At 45.7% G+C, this 12,159-nt stretch overlaps 1 protein-coding gene across 1 annotated transcript in view; it reads right to left on the bottom strand.

Moving 5' to 3' along the window:
• LOC147703391 (uncharacterized) overlaps window positions 1–12,159 on the bottom strand; it is a 9,287,842-nt gene that overhangs the window by 144,329 nt on the left and 9,131,354 nt on the right. Inside the window, exon 44 of the mRNA XM_086931832.1 lies at window positions 3,320–3,555. Coding sequence (XP_086787958.1) covers window positions 3,320–3,555 — 236 coding nt within the window. The remainder of the gene's footprint in view (window positions 1–3,319; window positions 3,556–12,159) is intronic.

The following is a 12,159-nucleotide window of genomic DNA, read 5'->3' as shown; positions in this document are numbered from 1 at the left end:
CTGGGGCTCTCTACTGTGGGAGCTGTTCTCAGGAAAGTGCAGGGATAGACACTGGATGAGGCAGATACTTAGTCCTATGACCTCGTGAAGGATACCCTGATTGAGGACTTTAGACTCACCACTGAGGAGTACAGATTAAGTATAGTGTGACATACAAAAGCTCAAATCAGTGCTGGATAGATTTTGTGGACTAATCAGTCAAAATACTAGGTGACTGGTTGAAAGCCGGTAAGTTGAAAGACTATAAAGGGCTCTATAATTTGATAATGAAAGAACATCTGTTGAGTAGTTGTATTTCCTAAAAACGGCATCAGTACTTAGTGAACTTAGGGTTGGTTTCTCCCCAAGAGTTGGGGAAGAAGGTTGACCATTGGGTCAAAACAAGGCGGTCCAGAAAGAACCACGGTGGGGGTGACCAAACAAAAGGGATTACCGTTCCCCACAAGGGAAACATGTGGGATACAAATGGGGAAAACCCTTCTAAAGGCCCCCAAAAACCTATTCAGGAGGAACGGCACAAAAGTACTTCGCAATCAAAGGGTGGGTACCAGGGTAAAAACTGGGATCCCAGGAAAGCTTGGTGCCATCCCTGCAAGCAGAATGGTCACTGAACTGGGGACTCGTCCTGCTCTAAAAAGGCTTCCACTAGTCAATCACCTTCAGGGGTTGTTAGTCTCCAGATGGGATCCTTGGCATGCCCTGACCAGGTCAGAGTGCACATTGAAGCTACTTTAATCTCAGAGGGTGGGATGGATATAGTTACCCTGGTTGTCTGGCCCAGTTGTCTGGAGAAATTCAGACAAAAGCCACACATCAATGGGGTTGAAGTAGAAGTACTGATGGATACAGGTGTAAGTGTTAACATGGTGACTAAAAAACTGAGATCCTCAGACCAGTACTTAACTAGACAGACATATCCAGTTATCAATACTGATAACATTGTCAAGGTTCCTCCCATGGCTAGGGTGACCTTGGAATGAGGAGGGGTTACTGGCCAAAAGAAGGTGGTTGTGTTCTCTGCATGTCCTGTAGAATATATGCTAGGTAATGATCTGGAGACCTCACCATTGGATGAGGTAGAGATGAGAAGCCATGCAGCCATGCTGGGAATACCTGAATGGGTGTGTGTAAACACAAAAGCCCAAAGCAATCCTAGGGCAAACAGAGGTATTAACGCCTGAAATAATGGCACAATCTTCCAAGAGAAAAGGCAACAAGGCTGGGAATACAACTTCTAGTGAGAAACAAGCTCAGGTCCCCTCTCCCCAGGGAGAAGACATGTCAGCCCTTGAGGGAATTGAGCCCCAGGAACTAAGGCCTTACACAGTGGAGCGCCTGGGCCCAGGTGGACCCTTTGGGGAAGATCTTTGCCAGGGACAGAGGACCTGTTCCATTCTTGAGAGCCTGAGGCAATAAGCCATTGGCCGCGAAAACGGAGATATTAGTGGCTCCCACAGGACCTTTTGGTAGGAGAGTCTCCTGTGTTCTGAGACCAAAGACCCCAAACCTGGTGCCACTAGGAGAGTGGTAGTCCTCAGCAGTACAGAGAGCTCTTTCTCACCTTAGCACATAACATAACATGTGTATTTGTAAAGTGCAAAATCACCCGTAGGCGTCTTGGCAGTGAGTAACAGATGTTTACTGTTACCCAATCAATGGTACTCATTTTATCGACCTCAGATGGATTAAAGGCTGAGTATACCTGCCAGGATTAGAACCTGTGAACATGAGGTCAAACACAAGCCCCTGCAGTGGACGGATTAGGCCACTAAGCCACCAGACCCAGCTGGGCATCTTGGCCAGACTACAACTTGGAGTAGATTAGTCATCCACTTCTGATGGTCTGACATGTGCCAGAAAGTGATGGAGTTCTGCGGCTCCTGTGTTAACTGTCAGGCCACTAGCAAGCCCCCCACACCCCATGACCGCCTCCTCGGATTCTCTCACTACCACCAGGCATGAGTGCCACTCATCTCTCCAATCATAGGTGATTGGTAAAGACAGCGCCCCCCCATGAGGTTGGTGCCCCCTCCACAGGTCAGCGCCCAGTACGGCCGCACCAATAGCACTGCCCTAAAGCTGGCCCTGGTTGTACAGCTCAGAGAAAACTTTTCTAGTTCAACTAGCCGATGACAGGGTAGCTAAATAAATAGCAAGTTTGTTAATCATCTTTCATTACATAGGCCTTGAAATTAGCGAAGGCAGCAAAGCAGGCTACCTGGAATGGATATGAGAAACAACCTTCAATGCACAGTTAGGGTCTGTTCTAAAGACCTCCAAATGGAAATGGTAAAGCGAATAAGAAAACTCATCATAACATCTGGCAGAAGTGATAGCTGTGAGGACAAAAACTCTTTTGGAATTATGATTAATCAGAGAGCACTTAATTGTGTGTGTGTCTTTATAGGAGACTTTTCTGCAGCTAAAGAGGAGGCCGAATTGACTCCGCTCCTACCTGTGTTAGCAGATGTTAGCCTCTGAAGTTAATATGTCATCATTTGCATATACCTTGGCCAATGAGAGGGTTAATCGTGCTGGTATTTGTCATGGTTGATCCTGGCTTATAGAATGGCTTGCCATGATGCCTATCAGTCTAAGAGTCTCTTTCTAAATGTTTTCTACTTTTTGAATCCCCTCGTCAATGTGCGAACGAAACAGCATTGCGACAGAATGCAGTAAGGCTACTACAAGCCTAAGGTGTGTATCCTTGCCTAGTGACTATTGGCCAACACTGCAGGTTGTCAAAAGGCAGTTCATGTTTACAGCATCATGATGCGTACAATGATTTATTCATAGTGACTGTCGCTGGGGGTCAAAATAAAACCTTTTAATTGCAGCACCATGTGTTATGTCACTTGTGAACGTCGCTGCTTGTCCAATATCTGGGCATGCTCCCTTTCTCCCTACTTAGACATTGGTCCACTCAGACTCCCACCAACTCACCCACACACTTTATGGTTTTCAGTGACTTAAACTAAGGTTTAGCACGGTACAATCACAGTATAGGTCCCTAAACAGTTAGACACACAAATAATAAATACAGATGAGCAGGCCCCATTTTAATCAAACCCAAACCTCTCAGGCCCAGCCTCGGCAGGTGCCAGCCCTACATAGATGTTTATCAGATTCAAAGGCAGCAGATAGATAGTTAGCAGTACACCTGCCCCTCTATCATCCAGTAATAACTTTTCTATTTCCGAGTGAAATTACAGCATATATTGAGCAATAACTTGTTATATAATGTATGTATTATTCAGAAAGAAGCGTGCCTTTGTGCGTATGTGGGTTTGCATTGTTGGCATATTTAGATGATTCTTACCTGTATCTTTTCTTCAAAGGACACTTGCAGTGCATACGCATTGGCTTCAGTAGCTGAGAATACACCCTGAATGTAACCGACCACAAACTTGCCCACAAACATGGCTGAAATTGTGAGCCATACTTCGCTGAGCCATCGGTACCGGACTTCACCATATCCTGTTATGGTGAGGCGTGAGACGGCCCAGTATAAAGCATTGATGTAAATATCTCTCAGTGTCCAGTCTACGGTGTTACCTGAAAGGAAACAGACAGGTTATTTCCAATGTTAAGCTTCCTACTGGAATTGAGAGCATAAATATTTTCAGTGCACAGACAGTTCCCTGCTGACTATTACCCAATTAGTTTTTGCTTTGCAGATTGTCTCAAACATTACCCTTTTCTCCAATAATTATAATATCTGCACTTCATAGATGCTAGATTGACATGCAGGAGAGTTCTAAAGATTCCTTTCAATGTAGTAGACAAAGTTATTATTTTTTGAAGGACACAGAAGAAAAGGGTAAGTTACTTACCTGCAATCCTAGTTCACTTCCAGGGGTATCCTCATCCTCATCAAAGTCATAAGCACTGAATATTCCCGCCCATGTGCGGGCCCACAGAAATAATAAAAAATGATATAGGAAGAGATATATATATATCCCTGTGATTAAATGCTGCACTCTGGTATTGGGCCTCACGGTTGTTTTTTTGAAGGTTGTCAAAGGATGGGTCTCTCCGGGACCATTGTTTGTGAGGCCGCCCTGCAGGGTCTGGGGCTCCTGTGCCCGGAGGCATTGCTTTGGAATTTGATTCTGGAGCTCGACTCACTCGCCATCACAAGCCCACTTGAGGATATGCTAATCAGCTAATGTGTGACGGTGCAGGAAGGGATTCAGGGAGGGGTGATTCCCCACTCTGATCGTGCCGGAGGACAGGCATTACCGCAGGGACATTGAGACATTGAGCACAGCTCACGCAGATTATTCACTTGACAACGTGAAAAATGAATCCCACTAAAGTTGATGCAGGTACAAAAAGGACTTTTATTTAAAAAGCATATGGATGTACGAAGATTCCATGCAGTACTATGCCAACATAAATGCATCATGGGGACTGTAGTTCTGAAAGACTGTCACATGACTAAGTAATTTAAAAGCACGCACGCTTGCATTGTTTGTGAGGCCGCCCTGCAGGGTCTGGGGCTCCTGTGCCCGGAGGCATTGCTTTGGAATATATATATATATATGTATATATATGTATATATATATATATATATATATATATATATATATATATATATATATATATATATATATATATAGTGCTCAAAACCTCGAACAGCTTTTCGAAGAGAAGACGACACAGCGTGATGGAAAAACCTTCTTTTTATTCCTTAGTCGCTATCAACGCGTTTCGCCTGACCCAGCAGGCTTGGTCACGATGTAGTGCAGTCAGTCATCATACCCCAGACGGGTGTTCGTATGATGACTGACTGCACTACAAGACCCAGAAATCACTGCACGCTCAACGGAGCAGCCCATTGGAGGGCAAAAACTCTTTGATTTAACTGGAGGGTGTGGCAGGAACATCACAGGATTGTCGAGCCTCTGAGGAAAGTGCGGAGTAGCACTGAAACGCGTCAGGCGAAGAAGACAGTCAAAGCTGTTATTTCGGATTGGTATGCAAGCTCCGGTTTACCTATTAAAAGCCCTGCTGCTTGCTGAAATGTCCGAGTGCGTCTATTCTTTGTGGGAAACTTGGAGCCTCAATACACATGCGGCGTCCCAGCCGTAAGAGACCCACCGCCCTTTAGAACGAAGGGGCCACGGGGCTCTGTATACAACAAAGCTCTGTTGATGTGGGGCATTTCAAGAGGATTATACCGGACTTGTGTGCTGAGGCCCATCCAGGGTTTTTTGTCAACAGCAAGATTTACGAACACCCGTCTGGGGTATGATGACTGACTGCACTACAAGACCCAGAAATCACTGCACTCTCAACGGAGCAGCCCATTGGAGGGCAAAAACTCTTTGATTTAACTGGAGGGTGTGGCAGGAACATCACAGGATTGTCGAGCCTCTGAGGAAAGTGCGGAGTAGCACTGAAACGCGTCAGGCGAAGAAGACAGTCAAAGCTGTAATTTCGGATTGGTATGCAAGCTCCGGTTTACCTATTAAAAGCCCTGCTGCTTGCTGAAATGTCCGAGTGCGTCTCTTCTTTGTGGGAAACTTGGAGCCTCAATATATATATATATATATATATATATATATATATATATATATATATATATATATATATATATATATATACATACAGCTCTATATCTATACACATATAGTTTGGAGATTTCAAAATTGTTTGCGAATTTTGTGGAAGGACAATTTGCTATGGAGAGCAAAGTATTAAACTGATTAACCACTGAAGGACTGGGCTATTCTAAGGCCCAGCGGTGCCAGGGGACAACACCTGAAACCTTCGTGGGTTACCTGTTCCGGCGTACAAATCACAGAGACACGGGACACTTCCTTCGGCGTCAAAGATCAGCGTTTATTTACTGCAGGGATACAGAAATCGCAAGAAGTACACAACGTGTAGGTTCTGAGAGACTGCTTCGAATTGCAACAGTGAATCGCTCTTTTTATACATATTTTAGTCATAGCACAACATGGCGAACAAAAGGTTACAACTCAGTTCCCACAGTAAACTTCAAAAGGGTTGCTTTCATGTATTCAGGAGCCCGGAACATAATTACAGTAGCATCGCCGGTTCCCAACTGTAAAAGTACGTTATCCCACCATTAAGTACATTCCATTCTGTCTGTAAACGAGTTAAGAAAAGAGACAGAAACAGGTGCAAGGAAGACAAAGATAGACAACAGATTGAAAAAGAGTGTAGGGGGCAATATCGGAAGCATGATTGCAGGATCAAAGGATTCGTGCCTAATGCATGCACGACTGAAGCAATAGACCGGCACGGCAAGATGAGCCTCGAGCGGAGCCATCTGCCTTTGCAGTGTCATCCCCCTTGTCATAAAGACACCCTCAAAAGAACACGTGCCTTCCGCAAGAGCTTGGGAATCCCAGGGTCACGAAGCGGACAGTGTCCGTTCGCTGGCTACTTGAGGGCAAGAGACAAAATGGATGCCGTATCTAAAATGGAACCCGTGGGTTCAGATGGAGAAACCCACGAATAAGACGAACAGTGCAACGCAGCGTAGCGAAAACGCGTACACCCACTAAACTCGTCATTTGCTGTTCATAGATACCAAACTCGTCCATATTCGAACAAGTCAAAAAACGTCTTTACGATTCTCACGGAACATCAGACGCTCCTTTTGCCCTCATGTAGGCAAGCACTAGTCGATATCAGAATCGATCTCGATATTCATCAGATCGTTCAGATGTTGCTGTAACATTATTCTATCCATCAATGCTTCTTTGGTAACAGATGGCCGTCTTATACACGTTGTAGCACAGAGGCCACATAAGGCAGGACCACACTGCACGCAAAGACAACACGTGAACAGAAACGTCACAACAACCCCGATGATCATCAGATTTTTCCAACCCCATGTCGACATTAGGCCCCAAAACCATCCTAGTAGCGTCCAATCACCTACGTCCATGTGTATGGACTCGGAGACCTTGTGCAACTTCGAGATGGCTTGATATACAGTTGGAGCGTTATCAGGAATGAAAATACAGCAACTCGAATGGATCACCTTGCACACACCACCTCTATCTGCAAGAACAACGTCTAGAACCATACGGTTCTGCAACGTCATAAGCCTATCCGCCTGAAGCTCTGCTGTCAGATTACCAAGAGCACTTGCAGTTATGTTAGCAGTTGATTCTACCACACAAGTCAATTGTCTCAGGTTCCTACTATTAACCATAGGTCCCCAAAACGGCAGGAAACCCTTAAAGAAATCTCCTGCTTCTTGACCGGCAGTGTCCTCTTTGCTAATAACGCCTCTCACAACTCTAGTCTTGTGATAGTCCGAGGCAACTGTGAAAGTCGGTGGCAAAAGATTCGCAATATAACAGGTGCCCGAGAAGTCACGGGGCAACCATGTATATGCGCAATCATAACAAACAAAGTAGGTACCCTTGGCAGTCAGGAAGACAGGGGAAGAGAGCATTGGTAAAACATACGTTTCAGTACAAGCGCTCTTCCCATGCTGAGCTCGCGGATTTCGACCAAGACCTTGCAAGCAAAAATTACCGAGGTGGGGTACGATCCAGATCGGAGACGAGCTCTTAAGCTGTCTATCACCCACTGATATACTATACTCAGCCTCACTCAGATCCTTGTATGCTCGCACCTCTTCCTCCGGAGTGTCAGGAACCATTCAGTCAGTTCTCTATACTACACAGGACATTCCCGCACCAAGGAGACATCCAGAGTTTTGGTGAAACCAAGGATGGTGAACTTCTGGGTTAATGTGAATTAGCGGGGGAATTCAAGATGGTCGCCGCCATTGCCGTGGTGACAAATCGGCGACGTTCTAGTCTCTCGCTATCTTGTAAAGCGAGCGCGCTGAGAACTGCGCACTTCAAAATAGACTTTACCGTGAGTGGCCGTAATTCAAGGTGCTCACAGAACTTTGAGTTTTGGTGTTTCCTGAGAGAACAATTCATAGTTTCATTTCTGAATATCTTCGTCCAGAGCCGAAGCTGGTTCTAAGCAGTGAGAACCCAGTCAGTGAGCGATTCTTGTTTCTTCGACGTTGGACTGAAGAGAAGTCCGTCAAGAGCAGGTTGCGCTTGACAGCAGTTCAAGCAAGAGTCGAAGGAGTTTGTGAGAGAGATCTTCTGAACTTTTCCTGAGGAGAATTACCTTCGATTCTCAGTTCCATCTCTTCAGTGTGGACAAGGCTGCAAACATCAGAGGATAGTAAGCTGTCATCCACCGGAGGACCAAGTAAGACTTTTCCAATTGCCTGGAAACAATTCCAGTTCCCCAGAGCTCCCCCGTTGCGCTACCCTATCTCTTTCCTTCCTCTCTTTCCTCCCTGGTTCCTTTTTGCGCGCTTCTATCAAGAGCACAAGACTGTCTCCAAAGACCATATGGCTAACTTCGCACCTTTGAGAACAGACTCCCATTTACAGCAACGTTATCATTGAAGAAGGTAGGCGAGAGAGTACCAAGGGGGGGTGGTGTCAGGGGACCTTTCCTCTAGTTCTGTCACTAACGGGGTGTTCTCCCTTTTTCAGTAATCTCCACTACTTCATGGTAACCAATCGCAACCACATACAGAGAGGGGCAAGGCTCTAAAGACAACTGGTAGGATAAACTGGATTTGTGTATTGTATTCCCTGGAAGAGTAGTTGGAGTTGCTGCATTGTTTTTTCTCTCTTCCTTCTGTGCATTAGGAACCCCAGAGTAGTCCTGACCACCAGTAGAATATAGAAGGACTAGTGGGTGCCAGTTGTCGTTGGAGTGTCTCTCTTGTCTGTCCACTTCCCCTTTCCCTGTCACTGGTGCCGTGGCTCATGAAGCGGCGTCACCGGGGATAGGGCATTGGGAGCCAGCATCAGTTCTGCCTCTGCGAAGAATCTGGGATCTGACAGTTTGAAGTGCCCAAGTGGTTCACTCGCCCAGGCAGAATGGTTGAGGAGTTTAGTTTAAAGTCCCTTGGGGAAATGTTAGCAGGGATTCAGAGAGAGATAGGAGCGGTAAGGGAGGAAAATAAAAATTTGAAACAAGAATTAGTGGTTTCTCGTCAGGAAGCCTTGCTGTTGTCCCGGAAGGTCGATGGGTTGGCAATGAGTAATCCGGCAGGGCCCTCCCCAAGTTCTAGCAAGAGTACCACAGAGTCTGATACCAGAACGGTAGCGCAGGTTATCCATTCAGTTTCTCCCTTAATTCCGTTAGCAGCTCCGGAGCGATTTCATGGGGACCCCCAAAAGGCCCAGTTGTTTCTGACCCAATGTTCGTTACATTTTATGTGTCGTCCTACCCTTTTTCCTGATGCCCAGTCCAGAGTGGCGTTTGTCTTGTCATATCTGGGGGGGGACGCGGCAAATTGGGCTATGCCTCTGGTAACACGAGATGCTCCTTTCCTACATGATTTTGATCAATTTAAAACGGAGTTTCTCCGCATATTTGACAGAAGGAGGATATCTCAGGCTACTGATAATGAATTGCTCGAGCTCAGACAAGGGTCAGGAGATTTGATTACATATCTGGCACAGTTTAACAAACTCATAGTAGAAACTCAATGGCCTGAAGAGAAGAGAGCAGCTTTATTTTACCGAGGACTTCGGGATGAACTGAAGGATTCCCTAGCTCAGATACCTAACCGGCCAACTGAACTCTCGGCTTTGGTGGATTTAGTGTTGGAGCTAGATTTTCGCAGTGTGGAAAGGAAAGGTGAAAAGAAAAGGGATTTCCGAGTAAGTGTTCCACGATTTGACAGAATGAAGACAGAAGGGTCTAAGAGTGTCAGTGCTCAGTCGGATGTCGAACCCATGCAGATTGGAGCAGTGCGTGGACCCTTGAGTAAGGAAGAGAAAGAACAGAGAAGATTGAAGAGATTGTGTTTGTATTGTGGAATGCCGGGGCATTTTGTGAAAGAATGCACAAAGCGACCTAAGATTCCGATGAAGGGAAACGCCATGAACCATCAGTAGAAGGGGTCGCTCTGATGGCGGAAACTGAGAAGACGACCCCAGAAGGTCATTCCCTTTCGAATACGTTGCAGACTCAGATGCCTCATCTTATTTTGCAGTTGACTCTGAAGTTTCGAGATCAAGAAATTTCAAGTGTGGCGGTCATGTTAGACTCAGGAGCTACGGGTAACTTTTGTGACATCAAGTACGCAGAGCGAATGGGTATTCAGTCCATCAGAAAGATCAAGAGTGAACCTGTGAGAGCGGTGGATGGAACCAACCTGTCTTCTGGCCCAATCACTTGCCACACCGAACCGGTGGAGCTTTACCAAGCGGATGGTCATCATGAGCAGATGCAATTCAATCTGATTGACGCGCCGCAGTTTCAGCTGATTTTAGGTTTACCATGGTTGACTCTGCACAACCCAACTATTGATTGGGAAAATCGAACTGTGAAGATGCAATCAGATTTCTGTCAAGAGCATTGTTATCGTCAGGATCCACCGAAGCTCAGTCCGACCCCATCGCAATTACTTTCGCATGGGGGGCAGTCGGTTAGTGTAATCACGTCTGTGGAGATTCCAGCGGAATATCAAGAATTCAAGGAAGTTTTTAATGAGAGGGAAGCAGAAGTGTTACCTCCGCATCGCTCTTATGATTGTACCATCGATTTGGAACCCGGAGCAGTGCTTCCTTGTAGCAGAATTTACGCTCTCACGGAAAAAGAGAACCAATATTTGAAAGACTATTTGGATCGCTATCTGGCAAACGGTTTCATTAGACCTTCCCAATCCCCGGTGTCCTCGCCGTTGTTTTTCATTCCTAAGAAGGAAGAGGGAACGTTAAGGACCTGTATTGATTATCGAGCATTAAACCGAGCCACCATCAAGAATCGGTATCCTTTGCCTCTAATTTCGGTCTTGTTGGATCAGATCAAAGATGCTCAGATCTTTACTAAATTGGACCTGCGCGGGGCCTACCATTTGGTGCGGATGAAGGAGGGACACGAATGGAAGACCGCATTTCGAACGAAGTTTGGTTTGTTCGAATATTGCGTGATGCCCTTCGGCCTTTGCAATGCCCCTGCTGTGTTCCAGCATTTTATTAACGATGTCATGGGAGATCTGATAGACAAGATTGCAGTAATTTACCTAGATGACATCTTAATTTTCTCTAGAGACCCTCAAGAACATCCAGAACATGTGAGGACGGTGCTGCATCGTTTACAATCTCATCATCTCTTTGTAAAATTGGAAAAATGCGTATTCAGTTCCAATAGAGTGGAGTTTCTAGGATTTGTGCTATCTCCACAGGGAGTGATGATGGATCCGGGAAAAGTGCGAGCTGTAGAGGATTGGCCGTCGCCCAAGGATGTGAAGGAGATTCAGAGGTTTCTAGGCTTTGCTAATTTTTACCGTCGATTCATCTCCGGTTTTTCACAATTGATTGTTCCCATTACTCGGCTTCTTAAGAAAGGGGTGAAATTCCTGTGGTCCAGTGAGGCCGAGAATGCCTTCGTTACCCTGAAAAAGAGTTTTACGTCCGCCCCACTCTTACGTCATGCTGATCCAGCTGAACCTTTCTTTGTGGAAGCAGACGCTTCAGATCAGGCGATTGGAGGAGTCCTGTCGCAGAGACATCCAGATACTGGGCAATTGCATCCTGTGGCTTTTCGATCACGAAAATTGAATGCAGCAGAGATCAATTACACAATTGCTGAAAAAGAGCTGTTGGCAGTAAAGGATGCCTTCGAAGACTGGAGGCATTATCTTTTGGGAGCTCGACATAAAGTCACTGTGTTCACGGATCACAAGAACCTGCAATTCTTGAAAACGGCAAAGACTCTAACTCCTCGGCAGCTACGCTGGTCTCTCTATTTTTCTGACTTTGATTTTGTTATTACTTATCGGCCAGGTAGCAAGAATGGGAAGGCAGATGCCTTGTCGCGAATTGATACTGTGGAAACGCAGCATTTGGTGGAAATTCAACCAATCATTCCAGAGACTCAAGTTATCTGCACAATCACCTTGGATGGATTCCAAGAAGAAGTCAGGAAAAATTTGTCTGCAGAAGAAATCAAGGCTTGGGTAGCTCAAGACCCAGAACGCAAGTGTCATCAACAATTGCCATATCATAGAGAAGCGCTATACCTTCCAACCCTGTCTTTGCAAGAAAAGGCCTTGAGGATGTGTCATGATCAACCATTAGCTGGACATAAAGGCATCATGAAAACTCTAGATCTGGT

This window comes from Lissotriton vulgaris, chromosome 7 (assembly GCF_964263255.1).
Source record: "Lissotriton vulgaris chromosome 7, aLisVul1.2, whole genome shotgun sequence".
Classification (NCBI taxonomy): Eukaryota; Metazoa; Chordata; class Amphibia; order Caudata; family Salamandridae; genus Lissotriton; species Lissotriton vulgaris.
Note: the sequence above shows the minus strand (reverse complement) of the source record. Positions and strands in the feature narration are given on the sequence as shown.